The sequence below is a fragment of the Oryzias latipes genome, chromosome 3 (assembly GCF_002234675.1).
Source record: "Oryzias latipes chromosome 3, ASM223467v1".
Taxonomy (NCBI): domain Eukaryota; kingdom Metazoa; phylum Chordata; class Actinopteri; order Beloniformes; family Adrianichthyidae; genus Oryzias; species Oryzias latipes.
The window spans coordinates 9,833,717-9,853,960 of record NC_019861.2 but is presented as its reverse complement, the minus strand read 5'-3'; the positions used below and the strand labels follow the sequence as shown (position 1 = coordinate 9,853,960).

Here is a 20,244-nt window from a genome sequence, read left to right as displayed (position 1 = left end):
AGATATCTTGCAGAAAATTCTGACAAATGTCGGAAGGACTTCTCAAGAATGTTGCTGAATCTGTTTTACTTTTTTAGTTCATAAATGTGCTATATGTTATAATGTTACATTAAATTAATTCTTTAAAAAGCATGTATTTTTCCAATTAAAATAACTTTTTTTCTTATGACTTATGATTTTGCATTGATTCTTTTGTTTCATTTTTTCATTTCGTTCATTTCTTTGACTATTTTTGTTTAAGAATAATAATAATAATGAAAAAATTAATTAATTAAAAAGTTTTTTACTTGTATTTTTAACTTGTTACAGGATCGGTTGCTAATTTAAACAGTAGAAAAAACCGAACCCATTATTGAAGCAAAGAGGAAAAACAGACAGTTTTAGTCTAGTTTAATTGTTCATCTTTTCGGTCGATCAGTTTCTCAGTATGCGGAACTCCCCACAGACTCACGATGAGAAGGAAGGAGGAGAGGAGGAGGAGGAGGAGGAAGAGGAGGAGGATGTTGTGAAGGCAGGTTGGTTGTAACTGACCGAACCACTTGCTCTCCGTGCAGTAGTAGGCGGCGCACATCCCGCATCATTTTACGTTGCTCCGAGCTAGTCAGACTAACTAGTACGCCCCGTCGTTTCCCCCTCCGTCAGAACAGCCAAATGCTCAACAGTAACTTAAATTTAAAATTCAATTCAACAAGACAGCCTCTCCCTTCTGTCACCGAAGAGGACAACTAGAACTCAGGCCGTCTTTCTTTGGCAGCTGGCTTCTCGGCGAACGTTAGCCGCTAAAGCTAACGCAAGCAGGTAGGAGTGTCCTTATGCAATGTGTTTAAGGTTTAAACTCAACTTGTTCGTGTATGCTTTTTTTATTTTATTTTAACGCCTTTTCTTTCTCGTGTGACAACCGCATGCCATGTGACGTTTTAGACTTAAATAAGGTAACTGTAAAATCAGCCAAGCTACTCCTAGCTACTTAGCTTGCTAGCTAATCCATCCGTGACGTAGGAGAGCATAAGTCTGGCAGAGAGAAGGTGAGAGGATGCTTCTTTGACATCAACACCGAGCACGACATATATATATGCTCACGGCTCAACACAGATATAAAAAGTGTGGCTGTACCCAAACGCCATATGGCCGTTTGTCTGGATTTTAGAGGCGTTGACACTGCCTTATCCCGTTTTTGGCAGATGCCCTTGCCTCATTATCTGGAGGTAGCGCGTGCAAATTGTTATACTACACTTCGTATCCAGTTATTCAAGGAGACTTGTGCTGTGGAGTCGACGCGCACGACGACGCGTTTGCTTTTTTGTTTTCGGTCATTGTAAATTCTCTAGTAGGAACGTCTAGTGGGTCGTTTTGTCCTGTCACACTTTCAGACAGGCCTCAAGAACAAAAACGGTTGTTACTGAATTTGTAAATGCTTTACATGACTGGGACGTCAATCAAAAATAATGCACAAAAACAGAGAAAATACGTTATTGAATGCAGTAGACAGCCATGAACTTCAACAAAAAACCCGTCCTTCCTCATTCTAATAGATTTTCATGTGCTAGTACATCATGGTACCATTAATCCACTTAGTCTAAAATGTTCCTTAGTTTAATATAAAGAGTATGGCTGTCAGGGGATTAATATTTTTGAGCTATTGGTGAATCAATCTAGTTTGTTTCAAACCTAATAATCGGCATGAAAAGCCTTATTTTGAGGTATTTTCTTTTCAACTTCTGGCTTTGTGGCACAGTAAAAGGTCGAAAAACAAGGTAAATGGTGAATTTATGAAGCTTTTAATAAAAAAAAACATAACAGATGTTTAACCTTTACTTTTACACCACAAAGGGGGATTTTTTTTTCAATGTCATAATAAATAAATAAATAAATCAGGTCCAAAGTGTTCTAATTGAACCCCCCAGTAAGAACACCTTATGTAGCAATCAAAAACATTCAACCATGGACTTCTAGGTAATACCATAACACAGATGTTGATAGGTGTATTCAACAGTTTATTACAATAGCAATACAATAAAATAGCCATGAATGATTGTATTTATTTTTTGAACCTGTTTGGTGAATATGATCATTTTGAATACCGTGATGCTTCTGAAGAAAAAGAGAGAAAAAAATATAAGAAGATGACACCAGAGGAGCCGACACTGGAGGAAATGTCCTATTAAGACTTTGGTCTTTGACTTTCTTTGTTGTGACTGGACAAAAACAAGCGGATAGAAGGGAACCTTAGAAACAACGCTTTGTTTAACTTATCATGATGTTTAGCATGTATACCACTTTCCTCCGATGCTGCAGAGCCAGTTCGGTGCAGGCTCTGTAGCTGCACACCGCCTATCAAATATTCCTTTTTGTTTTTTTGAAAACTTATTTAAATCTAAATTAAATAACAAGATTAAAGTACTAATAAATGATGGAATTTTTATGTCTTTTGTCAGTGTCCATGGTATAAACAGGATAATGGCTGAGAAGGAGTCTATTATCAGAAATTAATGCACTTTACGGAAGCTATCGTCCTTTGCTTTGCATCTGACGGTTCAGGCCTCCGCTTTATTCATTAGTTATGAGAACAGAAACCTCGTCGGACATTATCTTTTACATGGTTGTAGGTGAAAAATGAGATTAACGCAATTAAAAGAAGAAGAAAGAACGAGGTAATTTGTTCGTAATTAACTAATTGCGATTAATGTCATAATTTGACACCCCTAATACATTTGTTAATGGACACACTTTTATTTTTAATAAAATGAACAAGGCAGCTGCTGCTTTGTTTCTTTTTCAGCCTTCAAATGACTTCAGATTGAAATAAAACTGCAAACATGTTGAAATATTTCATTTTTTTATTTTTATTTACTTGTTTGTCCTTGCCCTGAGATGACCTCTTGTAAATTGGTGTTGCTAAGTGAATTTAATGCAACTGCAGCTCATTGAAAATGAATGAAGTTTTGATTTGTTTTTCAAAGTCTGCACAAAATGCATCAACGCGGCATTATAACATAGAAGCAGATGGCCAGCATCATCTGCTGTTCAGTCAAAGTCTCTTAGTTGTGGTTTAAGTCTTCATGGTTATTATGGTGAGAAATAAGGGAGGGGATAACCCAAATGTTTTGGATTTGGCTGTTTGCCGTTTGTTTTGCTGTCTTTCCAAATAAATCTAGCAGATGCAGCGTTTCAGCAATGACTTAAGGTAATCTATACACCTTGGCAAAAGCCTTGACTTAAAAGATCTTCAAATTTAATAATGTATTTTGTCAAACTCTTCTTTTTGTATTAGAAAATAGTTTACAGAATTCCCTGCTATGCACATTTTCTTTTACATTTTTACAAAAGAAACCTGAGGAACAACTTTGTTTTAGAATTTTCATGCAACCTCATTTTTAATGAATATTATGCTGCTATGATGTTTTTTGCTGCCAGTTTCAGTCTAAACTTTAAATTGGCGCCTTGTGTTTTTACAATGGACTAAATAATGAATGAAAACTCAGTTATCTTTTTTCAAATAACAAAGTAGGGCTTCAAGATATGAGCAAAACCTGCAATGTGCGACATAAATTTAAACACAGACACAAATGGCAAAACAACTAATGCTTCATTTCCATTTCACTGCAACCACTTTAAAACTCAACATAACTTAAATTATGCATCTACATAGGAGGCGGGCATCGAACATAAACGTTTCCCATCCAATTGGCCAAAGGTTTAAAGGGCTCATTTTGATTCGTTACATACTTGAAGCTGCCATGGGATTGTTTTAGCACGTGTGTAAACATTTAAAGTAAGCATTTATCACAGTTTACGCCGTGTTTTGCGATGTGCGTCTTGCACAGGCTGGTATTGGGAAAACGTTAAATTTGAGATGTATTGTGCAGGCCTATAACAAGTCAAAAATGAAACCTTCTTGGACTCACTCCGCTCTTTCCTGTCTGCTCATACTAAGCTAAACCCAGTTGGTAAGTCTTCGACCGCTATCACGGACAAAACTGCTGTCCATGTTGTGAGCATGTGAATAATATGTTTCTGCTGCAGCCTTACATAAGCAATGCCTGCTGCTTTTCCCTTCACTCTGAGGAGATGCATCTGTTGTGCAAACTGAATCATTATCTTTTCTTCGAAGATTAAACTGTTTCGTTAGATTTTTTTTTTAAGTGGGCGAAAAAGATGAGCTTATTTCAATGGAAAGAGTGGAGGTGGAACAGTTTGTTCATCCATACCTAAACATGATATTGGTCTTCTTTGTTATTGCTCTGACAGAGCTCTTTTGTTTCATAGAACAGTCATTTTGGCTTCAGATCAGAAGGTTTTCCCATTTCTAGTCTTGTGTTTAGATTCAATTTCTGGATTATTAGTAAGATAAACTGGTTTAGATTAGAAGATTTAAATGTTTAATAGTTATTTTCTCAGTAAGAAACTGGAAGATTTAGCTTCCGGATATTTTAGTTCCTGTGTTCTTGCTATTTTTGGTACCAAGTTGTAAAAATGGTTCAGTGTCATGAATTTATTTTAGTCTGTCCTACTATAAAAGTTTTACCAGTTGAAATATCTGATATTTTTATCACATTTGAACAATTTTACGAGATGTTAAAAAGTACAATATACAGTACTTTCTTTTATACATGTTATTTTTCTAAAGCAAGCATGCTCTAGCAGGTTCCGTGATTATTAGTCAAGTATGAACAAGCTTGTTCTAAAATAAAGGCATTATAAACACTACTTTAAAGAATGTTTGTACTTTATACTGCTATCTGAGACTTCTGAGGAATTTTCTTTGATGGCTATAAAAGGATTAACATTTAGACTTATTTTGACATTCGGAAACCCCAAGGTTAGCCTATTTCACATAGATCCCAGAATAGCTGCTCTACTCCAAAGCAGTTATTAGAAGTAATTGTCCCCATAATGCATCTGAGCCTTTTGTGATAAAGTCCCTCTTAACGTCCTCTGGACACAGCTGCGTTTTACACGAGTTCTGCTGAAGCCGCTGTGGGTAATGACAGCTCTTATGAAGATTTGCTGCTGAAGAGTCACGCTTCAGATTATATTAATACCCATTTATCCTTGAGATCTTTTTTTATTTGTGGTTATTTCTGCCAGAAAAAGCCACATCTACAAAAAGTGCAACTGGTTGCACAAATATGTTTTGTAGTGCTGTGTGTAAAGAATCACCAAATTGCGCATAAGGAGTTTATAAGTTTTATTTAACAGAGAAGATTTCAGAGAAACTTGGTATTTTTTTTTAAGTAATGACCAATTTTCTTTCATTTTATGTATTTGAGCATGCTTCAAAAATGCAATTGATGAAAATAAGATTGATTTAAAAATAAAACCCATAACATAAACGGCCGTCTAAAATGCTGATGGAGCTTGTTGAGGGAAAGTACCTTCTTAGTTGTTTCTGTGAATGGAAGAAAAGCTGCCAGATGCTCCTAATCAGATTCTGTTGATTAATTGATTATCGGCAGGTATGGGATAACGGAGCATCAAGAAAGAAAGGAGAGATCTTTGAGAAGCAGCTGCTGCTGTCTGTACAATTCTAAGCAAAATCTCATAGTGTAGGATTTCTAACTAATATTTTGACAACTATCTGATCATCAGACAGTCACACAAAGAAAGGTAGGCACATCATGAAATATTGTTTTTGTTCAGAGGAAAAATAAATCTAATTTATTCTGTTCAGACCCATTTTAAAAATTGTTTTCAGTTAATCTCAGTGTCTAAGCGGAAGATTATTTTTGTCTTTCAAGGATGTAGTGGTGCATTGTTGTTGTAAAATTTAAGTGGGCATGAGGATTACTACAGACAGCAGAACTGTGCATGGGTACGTTCTAAACAGCTTGATTAGACTTGGATTAAGTGGACGAGGTCTGTATTGATTCATTTTTTTATTGAAACATCTAAGCCTATAATAACGACTCTTTGTTCTCTTTTGCTTTGACATATTTTTGTCCTTATGGTCCATCAGTCCAAAAAGTAGCATTTCAGCCGTTGCTGTCATTATATTATACATTATATCTATACCACATTATATATTTTTTTTTTGTTCAGGATCATAATCCTATTCATATGGAAATGAGCTGTGCTTTGTTGTAGATTCATCAGCAACACAAATCTCTGGGTACTTACAGTTTGTAATGTGGTCTCTGGCCCTCATCACTTCTGAGCAGTCACTGCGAAGAACAGATTTTCTGTTTATCTCTGCCATTTGCCAAATTGCTCACGAAAAAAACATTTTGATGGTGGAGTTTGAATTAAGAGCTTCATTCTTAACTGAAGATGAGGGTTTATAAGAATGTACAATAACAACATACTAAGGGAGAAAAGCAGAAAAGCAAACATTCAAAACTATTATGTCTAAAATAAGAAAGTAAAGGAATAAAGACAAAAAGACGAAGTTGGCTATATGTAAAGGAGGATGTTAGCAACCACTGTACTTCCAGGACAAACTCATTCGTGCATATAAAAGCAGAATGGGTGTGTCTGACTTTAATTCAAATTGCTTTGTGAAAATCAAGCAAAGCATATCAGGACAAACATCTTGTAACAGCTGTAATGACATTGTGCAGGCACTAAGTCAATAAAGAACTCTGTTCTATACTACTGTCTAACGTCAAACGACAGGCTTCCTGTCAGAATAAAAGATTGGCCAAAATTGACTTCAAGGCATTATAATAAGTATCACAAGAATGACAAGAAAGTTCAAAGTTGAAAAAGGAATTCTATGTACTCTTGAGTTTTTCTACTTTTTTTCTATTTACTTAAGTCAGATTGGACAGTTTTATGATGATCAGCGTGGGTGCCTCATAAAATGAAGTTCTGTCTTTTTTTTTTAAGTGTTCCAGTTCTGCCCGTATATTACCGGTGTGTCTGATTTGTCTTGGGAGACTTATCTGCGATGGTTCATTAACCTGTATCTGTGTTTGATGGATGATCCTATGCTGGAGTGAGTCTGTGTGTTTTTGTATGTCTATTAAAGAGAGGACAGGTGAAATTCCTTTATTCGAGATTAGGGAGATTTACTATGTTCACACCGGGCATGTGACGAGCGTTTAGCGTATGGGGGTTCACACTTTACCGTCGCTAGCCAATATTAGCCCGTGTCCACCACATACAGTTGGAAGAGGCTTGGTGTGAAATGTCGAACTTGGGCAAATCTCGCAAATCTTGCTCCAGGCTTTTTCTTTCACAGCTCTATTCTGATATATGACTGACTTGGTGTCATAAAATTCTGGCCAGCCACGAACCACAACTATTAATTTTTCCTCCGTGATTTATTTTCAAACAATTGGCACTTCCGTGACTTAAAAGGGACATCAACGTCTTTCAACGCGTGTTCAATGGGCACGCTTTTTTTTACATCGTAGAGCCTGAAGATGGTCATAGAAACTTGCGTATCGATGCATGAACATAAGAGTTTTGAATGCGGAAGCCTGAAGCATATAGACCAGGGGTGTCCAAATCCAGGCCTAAAGGGCTGGTTTAATGCTAGTTTTCCAGAAATCCAGCCTTATCTGCTGTTGGTTACCTGGATCAGGTGTGTTTAGCCAATTACAGGATGGTTGAAAAACATGTAGGACACCGGCCCTCGAGGCATGGATTAGGGCATCCCTGATATTGACTTTTCTTTGGAAGTGTCTGTCTGAATTTCCTCTATTTGTGTTACAGGGTGGAGTTTCTGGTTTGAACTAAAAGATCTCGGTGTTATGCACTTTCGTCAAAACTTATCTGTCGGAGAAACTGTTAAACAAAAATGGTTTTGTGGATCAAGGCTAGACCATGAGTTAGCTTTGATGTATAACTGATAAACACTTTCTTTGGTTTCAGATGCTTCTGTGTTTAGATTCAATTTCTGGATTTTTAGCCTCTGATTTAGTCATTCATTCTCCAGAAGAAATTTTGGAAGCCAAGTGTTTTGACAGAGCTGTCTTTTTTCAATGTTTGGAAAGCAGCTCTTAAGGAAAAAACAGTTGCTGTTATAGAGATACTTTCCATTGTTTGCTTTTACCAAGCAAAAGTTCACAGTCTAATTTTTCAGTTGATCACAATTAAGTATTTCTTTTAGAATAATTTTATGTAAAACATATTTTTGAATGTAACTGCATTATATGTATTATATATTATATGTAAAACCTACTTTTGGATGTAACTGAGAATGAGGGCAGATGTCAACATATTATTTAAAAGCGCCTATATCATGCAAACTCAATTGATATGAGCCTTTAAGTGTATTGTAAAATTCATTCCTCACTATAAACAACCCCAAAGCGATATTTTGATCCATTCACGCATTTCATGAGCATTCCTCTAAAAACGAGCACATCCACCTTTGCAAAAGTGCCGGTGTTCTTTGTTTTCCTGGGTGAAACGCAGACATGCTGCCGAGGCCGATTGTAGGTTAACGCCACGAAATGGGCGGCACCCACAAGGAGCGAAAGGCGGTTCCCTTAGAGATCGAGTCGTATTTCCAGATTGAAAAAGAGCTCAGAAAAAAAACTAATGCAGTAATAATAAAAATAGATAATAAAAAAATGTGTTTTTTTGTGTCCAATAGGTAATGTATATAACATATATATCAGGGCAACAGACTACATTTTTGCACCGGTTAATGAACCCTTGCAGCTCTGCAGAAACTATGTACAAGTAAACGAGACATGGCTAGAAACAGCATAATTATAATTAAAAGAAAACTAGGAATGCTTCGAAAATAAATGCAAATATACTTAGAGTGAGACTTTAAATTGGTTCACTTAGCTGTAATTTAAGTTAAAAAAATAAAATAAATAAAACTTATAAAAGTTTTGTGATTTTGTACAGAGCATATCCAGAATCTTTTCATATGTCCTGAATTAAAAATATTCTTTGTTTGGGTCTACAGTAACTTTAATATCTTTGGTTTGAGGCGGTTTATACCAAATAATAACTGTCAATAATAACTGTCTGTCAAAATGATGGACAGACGTCATCATCCAATCAGTGACGTCACAAAATGCCTTCTTTTTCCAATTACTTCTTTGTTATTTTTAACATTTCATTTTGATTTCTGAAATTATTTGTTTTCTGAAACGTTTCATTTTGTTATTTTGTCATTCTGTGTTTTGTTCTTTTTCTCTCCTTTTTTTGCTTTTGTTTTTTGGAATAGTTATAGTTTCAGGAATTTTGCCTTTTTAATTGTTGTGATCTTTCTGATGTTCTATTAGATCTTTCTTCACTGCCTCCACTTAAGAGACAAATAGTTTTAATGTCTGTAGAACAAGCTGCCAGTGGTACTCAATCCCCCCAGACTCCTAAGCAGCTTACTACACCAACAAGAGATTTGTTGTTGTTCAATAAGACCACAGGTCTGGTGCCATTTGCCAAAGAAAGTGGTCTGCTGTTTTCAAAGGAAATTTTTGACTCAATGCAGTCGGCCCGCTTAGGAACCTGGTTAAAGCAATTTTGGACAATATAACCAAAAAGATTGAAGTTTTTAGTGAGTTTGAAAAACAGATATCACAATGATTCATTTGTTTATACATTCTTTGCTCTAATTTTGGCCAATGAGTTCAGTATTACTAATGAATATATGGGTAATGCATATGTGCTTTATTTGTAATCACTGTAATGGTCTTGCAGGTTGGTCTCTTGTCACTGCCATCATGATATGTGAAGATCTCGGTTTCAACTATACACCTGCTATGGGAAGACATCACTAAGCCTACAGTGAACAACTTTCCTGGATGCTTTGACATACGGGACGCGTTCAAAGATGGAGAAGAAGAAAATGTGCCCACGCCTTCTTGACTACTTGGTAGTGGTTGGAGCAAGGTAAGTCTAATTTTTCGGTTTGTACTTTCTTGAATTAACAAAGGAAGTCATTGAGGGTGCTTTTTCAGTTCAGTATTTCTTTTGTAGAATAAAGTAAAGTTGAAAAATTGTCTTACTCCTTTTTAAATCATAAAGTACATTTGTTTACATCCATTTTAGGCAACCAAGTAGTGACAGCGTGGCCCAGACACCTCAGCTTCTTCGCCGTTACCCACTGGAAGACCATCCAGACTTCCCCCTCCCACCGGATGTGGTGTTCTTCTGCCAACCCGAGGGCTGTCTGAGCATAAGACAGCGCAGAGTTAGTCTGCGTGACGACTCCTCGTTTGTCTTCATGCTAACTGACAAGGACTCAAGCACCACCCGCTATGGAATCTGCGTCAACTTTTACCGATCTTTTCAACGCGGACATCACCGTCCTCGAGGAGACAAGAGTGGTCACACAGAGACGCCGTCGAAGGCTGCTGAAACCACCGGCGAAGTGTCAGATGGCAGCAGTGGAGCGTCATCCACTGTGTTACCTGCACCTACTAGCACTGAATCTGTGCCTCCGCCTGCCTCTGCAGAACAGAGTGAGCAGGCAGGTGACGAGCTAAACTCTGGAAGGTCTCCACAGCACAGACGGAACGCTGCCAAGGTGGCAGCTAGAAATCGCAACAGCACCCTGACCTCCCTGTGCATACTCAGCCACTACCCATTCTTCTCCACCTTTAGGGAGTGCTTAAATATCCTTAAAAGGCTAGTGGACTGTTGCAGTCAAAGGTTAACTCAGAGAGCGGGCCTTCCACGTGCCACCCAAAGGTAAGGTTTCAGATGTTATCTACTTGTTTGTTAACACAAAAGCTCTTTCTTCTGAAGTCTCATTTAATACTTTTTAAGTTCTGCTAAACATTGATTCACCAGATTTTATTCGTCAACATTTGTACTATTCAGTTTGAGGTCGGCTCTTTTACAGAATTTTTAAAGACCCACTCTGATGGGAAATCGTGTTGTCAACATGTTCTTGGGCAGTTTTCTCATGATGAAGAAAATTAAGCTCAAAGTTGCATTTTTGAGTATTTCTTTAGTTAAATCGCTGTGAATCAGCAGCAGACATAAAGAAACATTTGGAAAAAAGGGAAGTGAGGCGGGGTTGCTTCCTCCCAACAGCCCTGATCACAGCTCAGAGGCGAATTTCTAATGATCCACTTCAGCTCTGCAGAAAATATGCTCTAGAGAACAGCACAGGTTTTTGGCTAAAAAGGTATAATAATTAAAAGACCACTGGGAATCATTTTACTAAAGATCAAAAGAGAGAGTGAGACTTTATTTACTAAAAACTACATTTACTTGCCATTAGCTTTAACAGTCGGTACAATGTTGAATTAGAGTTTAGCATTAGTAAGTAATCTGTTTTTTATGAATGAAAAGATATACAAAGTTTAAAGAAATATATGAATGTTTGTTGGCACCATGTTTTTAGAAGTTGAATAGGAGCTTTTGTAAAGCTTTGTAGATTTAGCTTCATGCAATTTTTTTCGGCCATCTGCGGCCTCTGTTGTTTTCATAGTCAGCTTTATCGTCACACCACATCTCCATGACGAGTTACCCAAACCAAAACATACATAGTAAATTTAATCAGCTCTGTTTAGACAGATGCTTCTGACACTAAATGTTGTTTAATCCAGCCTCATACTTCAGGTCACGCACATGGACAGTTAACCATGTAGGATCTGGACTGTTGATTTGAAACATGAAGCCAAAACAAATAAATCATCTCAATGTTTGCTCTTAAAATGGCTTCATTTTAAATGTCCAATGAGTTAATACATTTAAAATTATTTTGACTGATTTTACTTTTAGTTTAGATTTTCTTAAAGCAGAATTGTGTTTCTGCCCAGCATGAATTTGAAGAATAAAAGTCTGATTTACTAGAAGCAGGAAACGGATCTAGGTTTTTTTCTGGTATCTTTACTGACTTTGTTTGAAAGCAAAAAAAGAGGTTTAAGGAAGATAAAGGCCAAGACTGCAATAGAGCTGTTTTTTTTTTTTTTTTTTTTTTAAATTAAGGCTCTTGATTTTTGTGCTTATTGACTTATAAAGAGAACTGGACTGAACCAATATGACGTCACCTATAGAAAATGGTTTACTTCCGGTTCCAGTGAAATGAGACCAATTCGGTCGTCATTTTTCCGTAATACGGATGTTGCCATTCTGGAACCAGACGACAGTTGGTCTGAGTCAACGTTTCTGTGGCAACTATTGTTGACAATCAGAGGTAAACTTGTTCCAAGTTCACACCCCTACCACTGAAAGCGGGCTTGGGAGAATCTGTCAATCCAATGCTTCAGGTTGAGACCAGGGGAGTTTGGCTTCTTGGAGCCAGCGTCACTACCTGTTTGGAAGGGGAAGGGATTGCTCAGCCCAGTTCTCTTAATACACTCAATGGTTTTGCTACTGATATAAAGCTTACATTTATATCAAATTAATGTTTGCATGTCAAAAGGGCTGTGTTTTGTTTTGATAGAGACATATCAAATGAATTTCTTCATATTTCATTTGGGTTATGAGTTTTTGTTGTGTTGCTTGTTCTTTGCTATCTGGATTTTAATTGGTTGTCAGAAATGCAACCGATTGTAGGACACTATTATTTAAGATTAGATTTGATTTTGGCTTTGTGCCATTATTCCTTGTAGCTTTTAAATAGCTGTTTTTTTCACTTAGTCATTGTAAGCCATTGATTGTTTAAACTACCATGGTGCTTGGCTTTATGCTTATAATTCAAGGTTATTTTTTGGGTAAAATGCTTTAATTAATTAACCAGCCTTAAAAAACTCCTGATGCGAATACGGTAACCTAATAATGCTTTGAAAATCAGAAGATGAACTGGTCTAAATGGTTTTATTTTTAACCCTGTGCAGGCAGTGACTTGTGAAAAGTGAGTCCGATGGTAAAGGAAGAGGAGGGCGATTGCATAATAGCTGCTAATGTTTTGTGCGATGGCAATTCTGACAGATTGAGGTCTCCTGCTGCCTTTGGGCAGCAACTTCTGTTGCTATGAGGAAGCAGAATGACCGAATTACCTAAACGCCACGTCAAAACATGCCAAAAAAGCATACATTTTAAGTGTGCTAATCATACCCAATGGGGGTTGAGGAATTTAACATCTGTTTCACAATCATTACCTGTGAGATTAGGGATTTCATAGGGTGCTTGCTCAAGTTTCCTGGTGGTTGAAAACACCAGAATAATCTGGCATCAATATGTTTTGACCTTCACTACTTTGCTAGACTATGAATAATAAATGAAAGTTAAAAAATTGCACATTGTATACTTTTTTTAAGTTAAAGTTTAAAAAAAACAACACAAACATGGAATATATTTTTCTATTCGGTGTTCTGGCAGTTTAGACTTCATAGTTGCCTAATGTGTTGCTGCAAACTGTGGCGGCTGTAATCACACTACGTCAGAGAGGTTTTTTTGGGTTGTGCAGAAAGTCTCAGTCTTGGTTTTAAACCATCAAATATCATACTTGATTGTTAAAAAATAAAAAATGAAAGTTGATTCTTGCATAGTAGGAAAAGACATGAGGAGGTGCCACTCTTTTATGTTTATGCAGAGACACCATGTGGCGAGTGTTTACTGGAGCCTTGTCAGTGGAAGAAAAAGGCAGTCAGCTGCTCGCTGATCTTCGGGACATCGAGTCCTGGGTGTACAGGCTACTGCGCTCACCTGTGCCGGTGGCGAGTCAGAGGCGTGTGGATGTGGAGGTGCTGCCCCATGAACTGAAGCGAGCACTCACCTTTGCTTTGCCTGACAACTCTCGCTTCACTTTGGTGGACTTTCCCCTCCACCTGCCCCTGGAACTGCTGGGTGTGGACGCCTGTCTCCAGGTCCTCAGCTGTGTTCTGTTGGAGCACAAGGTAAGGGAAACCACAAAAGCAGCTGAAAGATGTCTTTGCTATTGCTTTTGGCCAAACATAAAACTAAACAAGAAAATGGTAATCAGAAATTTAGAAATACATTTGTCAACAGAGACATTTTTATGATGACATGTTGTATTTAAAATAGACAGACATTTAGTATTCAAAATTCCATATTATAACATATTTTAATAGATTTTTTTTATTTTTTTTTAACTATCTTGTTTTTAGTTATCTTATCAACAAATCCTGATGGCACCATTGTTTGTGCTAAAAAGACTACTAGTAGTTATGTACTGGTACATAACTACAATTTAGCATAAATGAAATGAAATGGAAAAGGAAGACTAACTGTTCAGGAAGAGTGAAAACATGTCAGGAGAAACAAAGCTATAATAAAGAAGAAAATAATCAAAGCTTGAAGCTTTTCATTATGTTTTTTAATGATTTAGTTAAACAACAAATATCTGATTTTCACTGGTCGAGTATTAGTAAAAAGGAATATTTTTGTCAGTATCAAAACACTGTCATGTCTGTTGTTGGTTTTTCTTTCATCAACAGTGGCTAGGAGCATTTTGTCCATGTGTGAAGATGATTCAGAAGTATTTGTGAATACAGTGGTGCCTCGCTGCATCACAGTTTGCGACTGTTTTGTAGATTTTTAGACGTTTTTTGTTTTGTCTTGTTCTAATACTGTTCGGCGTAGTCATTAACTGTTGACCTTGTCAAGCAATTTCCTCCGTGGCGTGTCTTATATACAGAATGTGTTTACTTTGCCAAATCCGCATAAATCTTTCATCACCAGCAGATCTTTGTTTGATTCTATAGAACTACCGGTAGATGTATTTTTCTATGAAGGCTTAAACTTTAGGGTTTAAAGACAAGAGAAAAGTCAAAAAATGTTAATATCTGTCTGAGAAAAGTGTATAAAGAGTGTAGTGAGGAGTTTTACAGCCTAAAACGTCTATAATCCTACTTTGTGGATTTTTAGAACATAACCCCTGCGATGAATGAGGGAACGCTGTGTTTAATACATTATGCTATAGATTAAATTTCTACCAAAGCAATCTTTGTTTGCATATTATTGTTGCATAGTCTTCGCCTTCATGTTTTCCCAGCAGTTTGTGCTCACTCTAATTTCCCTTTGAAGTACAAATGTGGGCAAAAGAAAAGAAGGAAAAATTCACTCAAGCTGAACAAAGTGCTGTATAAAAGCTTTCATAATAAGACTGTCTCCATTTCAACACACTATCTTTTCCCTGTGTTTGTGTTAAAGTGAAGTTTAACATTGCTGTTACTGACATGTCCAAGCAGAAAAGAAAGTCACACTTTAGATTTGTCAAAAACATGTTGAGTTTGGTTTTATTATTCTGTGATGAACTCCTGACAGACATGCCTAAATTTACACCACATCTGCATTACGGTGTATGTAAAAATAAGTGTGTGTGTTGTTTTATTTAATGTAATGGTCACTTTTTTATGTTAAAGGTTATTCTTCAGTCTCGGGATTACAATGCTTTGTCAATGAGTGTCATGGCTTTTGTGGCTATGATCTATCCTCTGGAGTACATGTTTCCTGTCATCCCCTTACTGCCAACATGTATGGCGTCTGCAGAACAAGTAAGACTACCTTTTGATAATCCATAGTTGCTTACAGCCTGCTTTAACAAACTGTTTCTTTTAAAGACATTTGGATGTAAAAAAGGCTGAAATTGTGCCTTATATTTCTTTGTCCTCACAGCTCCTTCTTGCTCCAACCCCTTACATTATTGGTGTGCCAGCCAGCTTCTTCCTTTATAAATTGGATTTCAAAATACCAGATGATGTTTGGCTTGTTGACCTTGACAGCAGCAAGGTTTGTATGTTATCATGTTAGAAACCTGTCTAATCAGGTTTTTTCCAGTCCTAATTATGTTTATTTTCAACAGAGATGCTGATTGTCTTTATTGTTTGCACACTTTTTATTCATTGTTGGTGGGGGTTTGGCTATATCACAAACAAGACAGGTCAGACGTTATTGTTTGTATAAGTGCTCAGATGGATGGATAGATTTTAAAATGCCTTTAATAGCCAAACATGAACAAACAAATTTGATATTTGCATAAAAAAAATAATTCTAGTTATGTAGCTCAAAAAATGTGTACTTAAGAACAAAAACATTTAGCAATAATATTAGGCTGGAAAAACTAAACTCCACTTTAAAATGAGCAGCATAAAGTTTTGAATAAAAACCCAAATGTCACTGATCCTTGATTCTTCCTCGTTTTCCACACAGCCAGTGTAGCCTTCCAAAATGAAAAATTCATTGTAGTGTGCACCCCTTTTTTTCTTGGCCACATTTTTTGGAACTGTTCCTCCAACTTCTGAAACAATAAACAAACAAAAGAAATATAGATGGAAAGAATATTACACTGCTGCTAAAAGTTGACTGTTCTGCTATTAAGGGGCATGTTGATGGTTTTCCTATATTTTTTTGTGTTGCATTTCAAAATATTTTTCTTCTGTCGTTTTCTGATCTTTGCAGGTTATAGCCCCCACAAATGCAGAGTCTTTACCACCTCTACCAGAACCCGAAGCAAGCGAGCTTAAGAAACATCTGAAACAGGTATTGTGCGTGTGAGCTTTTTTGTTTTAAAGGTTTGTTTTGTTCTGTGCTGATTCAGTCAGGGTTCAGCTCTGATCTTTTGTTAAACATGAGTCTTTTGTAAAGGGATTTCTTCTTTGTACTCTTTTATTTTTCTGTGATTTGATCGTGCTGTCACATTACTGTAAATGAAAAAAATCTCTTTCAGCATTTTCACGAGTATGTGACTCCCCAACTGCAAAGTTGTATGTATTATAGATGAGTGCAAGAGCATTGGATATGTGTTTTGTAGTGCATTAACATTTCCTATTTTTTGTTCTTGTTTTTTGTAACTTTCTTTTTTCTTTCTGCATGCATTTAGCTCTTGGAGGTAACTTTGATGATTGAAATCGACCTAAACCTTTAGTATTAGCAACTTATTTACCCCCTCTAACCTGATTAGCTACTCCCGAACGGTTCTGATTCTTGGAAATGTTTTCAAACTTTAAAAAACTAGTCTTAATATTGCACAAAAACACACAAAGAAGTGAAAAATTGTAATTTTGTCATAAAATCTCTGTTACATTTAACCCAGCTTAAAACCTTTTGTTATGAACTACCAATCTGTCAACAACAAAATTCTAATGATTTCTTTTTTTAATCACAACACTAAAACATTTTAAGCGTCTGGTTATCTTAAACATTTACTTTAGCTATTAAACAAGCCAAAAGGACATGGCTGCAGGCATCAACTTCCAGAACCGGAAGTCCTTTACTGGTACTGGAAGTTCCAGTATTTTAACTGGCAACCCTAACATTCACGGTTTTTCTAGTTTCAAACGTGAATAAAATTATTTTTGTACAATTCTCAACACTTTTGAGTTAGGGTAAGTTTAATGACTTGCTGCATTATTCCGAGGAGGGAAAAAATAAAAACAAAAATAAAATTAGAGGATCTTTTTATTATTGTCTCAAGACAAATAGGAAAAATGTCACAAAGTTCAGAACAGCATCGATCAGAATTTCCTGCATGCCGGTTTTGCACTACACCCACTGATCCTGTCAACATGTCAAGGGCAAAAGCTAAGTCCCTGATTGGTTGACGCTGCCAAAATTCAGGAACTTTGAAGGCGCCGCAGCACACAAATTGCACTGCGGCGCCCAAAACACGCTGCGGCCAGACCGCTGTGCCACAGGACCTCTGATTGTGTCTATACATCGACTTTACATTGAGGCGGTAATTGCATTCGATGTGAACGCAGCTTTAGAATATGTTCATTGTTTTTCTGGTGAAATTTTTTTTCTTCTTTGTGAAAGCATGACTTTTTTATACCTTGAATCAGAACCTAGGTTTTAGCTGTGTGTGATCAACAGCTCCTCCACCTGTGTGACTGAGAGGCGGTGGAAGTGTGCAAAGCCTCCGCTGGTGTTTATTTAGAAACAAATTCACAATATTCATGGGTGAAAGATGAAGATGGTTTAAGGGAATTTTGTCTTTGCTTCTTTTCAAGGCTATTTAACTGCAACAGAATGTGTCTTGTGTGACAGCCTGAAGACATTTGTGCTCAAATTAATTCCAGTAATTGATTGCTTACTTGTGCAAATTTCAAGTCTTTAAGAAAACCAACTTGTAGACTTTAATTTGGGTTTTTGAAAAGATGTGCTGTTTGTATCTTGTCTGTCATCATCACTCCATCGTAACCACTTGCTTTTCCAAGTTGGTCACCATGGAGGGTTGCCATGTGTCTTACAAAGACCAGATTCTCGAGGTGAAGTCTGGTTTTTGGTTGTCAACGCCTTGTAAGTGTTGATTCATTGTTGGTCCTCTACATAGAATCATCTCCACCTGTTCATCTATGCTTTTCTCTTTGTCTTATCAGTTTTTCCTCACTTTGCTCAGGCTGGCAAATTCTCTGCCTTTTCTGGCTGTTTTTAAAATGAATACTGAATTTGTTCATCTTCTTTCCATTCTAAATTTCAATATTTTAGTCGAATAACATTGACTGTATATAGAACTGGACAGAGCAGCTGTGATCGAACAGGCCTTACCTCTGGCTCCGGCGATATGAAGCGATTCAATCTCATATTTTCTGTGATATGGGCGCCGCCATTTGGAGCCGGTCGACAATGATCGCTTAAAGTTGGTCTGAGTCAACGTTTCAGGGCAAATACTGTTGCCAGTCATGAGTAAGCCTGTTTGAACTCCACACCTCCTTGCGCTGAAAGCGGCTCGGGAGAATCTGTCAGTCAAATGCTCAAGGTGGGGGCCAGCGGGCACTATATGCTTTAGCTGATTGGCCAGTTATAACTGGCGATATAAAATATTAATAGAAAAAATTAGGATTAGCAAGATGTTCAGAAAAACGTAGCAGAGCATGAAGGGTTATTCCGACAAATAGAATTGGTAATGGCTGTTTATTTCTCAATAGAAGTCTATGGGGTTTTGGCTTCTTTTAGCCAGCTGGTACTGCCTATTTGGAATGCAAGGGGGAGGGGTCACTTTGTCCAATTCTCTATACGCAGTCAATGCCTAATAATGAAGAGAGATATTTAATTTGACAAACTGATGTGAAGAGGCACTGATCTTCAGTAACATTGATCTTTTTGTCATTTATTGGCTAACAAATGAGTTTTTCAATAAATGACAAAACAACTTTGGGGAGGAAAAAAGTGAGACAAAGAAAAGAAAAGGGAAAGGGCCTCGGTTGTGCTGCTTTCTTGATGTGATGTTTCACTGTCCGTCGCAAAGTTTTCATTCCAGACCTTCATGTGACTCTCCTGGCATCTCTCTTATCCCCTTCCTAGTGTCTGGTTAGGTTGACCGTGATCACCCAAAAGCAGATCTTCTCCTCTGAACATAAGGTTACCTATTTCTCCTCATGTGGAATGTGTAATGCCCCTGCACGGATATCCTCTCTCACACCATTTTGCTTGTCTCACTACTACTTGTCTTCTCCAGACATGAACAACATGCATAACATCCCAGAATGTTGAAAACTGGGTTTTTTTGTTGTTGTTTTTTTTAGAATACGGCTTAGCTCTGGCTTGAGCATGACTGAATGTGCGTGCATCTATTTCAGCATCAGTGGTTGTCCTCGTAACCAAACGTAACAAAGACAAAGCTTTTCTCTTATCCCTTTGATCCATCCAGACCCAGCAACTTAATATTCCATCATGCCAAGCTAAACATTTACCTCAGAGATTGCAGCAGTTCCCTCAAACCATACATAGTGACTTACTTTCCTGTGCTCCTTTCCAAGACGACACCCCCACTGCAGGCATCAACATGTGTTAAACTGATCCTTTGTTTTGCCGGAAATGAGAAATAAAGCACAATTGTGACCTACTGAGAACATGTGATTTGGGGCTTCAGTTATGAGATACTTCTAGGACATTTTTTTTCAAAGAGATTATCTATTGCAGTGGTTCCTAATCCCCAGGCTGCGGACCGGTACCGGTCCGTGGGTCATTTGGTACCGGGCCGCACAGAAAGATTAAACAACTGACATTACTTCCATTTCATTTTTATTTTGGAATCTGAAAGATTTTGAAAAATTGCTCGATTCGCTGTTACATCCGTCTAAGTCACTCTTGACGCAGGTCAAGGTGCTCTTCTCGGTCACTTGATAGGTTACCGCTAAAATAAAACCCAGGAGCTAGCAAAATGAGTAAAAAACAAACGTCTTTGGAAAGTTTCTTTGCCAAGGGGAAAACGCCCAGCCAGGAGACAAAAGAGGAGCCTTCCACTTCCAAAAAAAGACAGCTACATTTAATAGACAGTAGTTCTTTTTTGCACCATGAGTGTTGGAATGGGAGAGGATGATGACCCCGGTGTGATGTACAAAGTTATGCGTATCAAAATAAAAGCTCAGAGTTCGTCTTGTCATGTTTCTGGTCCGCCGTCATCTTAGTAATGCACAGTAATCTCCCGCCTACATCTTAAAGACCGATGCGTGAAAATTTTGTGTGACGTTATACCGGTTC

The 20,244-nt window shown here is 37.3% G+C and overlaps 1 protein-coding gene across 21 annotated transcripts in view; it reads left to right on the top strand.

Moving 5' to 3' along the window:
• The first annotated feature begins 521 nt into the window (after positions 1–521).
• madd (MAP kinase activating death domain) overlaps positions 522–20,244 on the top strand; it is a 65,540-nt gene continuing 45,817 nt past the window's right edge. For 10 of the 21 annotated variants that reach the window (XM_023952576.1, XM_023952570.1, XM_023952567.1 and 7 more), the window contains exons 1-8: positions 523–798; positions 9,604–9,795; positions 9,955–10,596; positions 13,394–13,697; positions 15,186–15,317; positions 15,439–15,552; positions 16,222–16,302; positions 19,066–19,122. In XM_023952576.1, the coding sequence (XP_023808344.1) occupies positions 9,737–9,795; positions 9,955–10,596; positions 13,394–13,697; positions 15,186–15,317; positions 15,439–15,552; positions 16,222–16,302; positions 19,066–19,122 (1,389 nt within the window). In that variant the 5' untranslated portion in view covers positions 523–798; positions 9,604–9,736. Of the gene's footprint in view, positions 799–9,603; positions 9,796–9,954; positions 10,597–13,393; positions 13,698–15,185; positions 15,318–15,438; positions 15,553–16,221; positions 16,303–16,642; positions 16,652–19,065; positions 19,123–20,244 lie in introns of all 21 variants that reach the window. The other 11 variants (XM_023952614.1, XM_023952587.1, XM_023952615.1 and 8 more) reach the window with 4 other exon arrangements.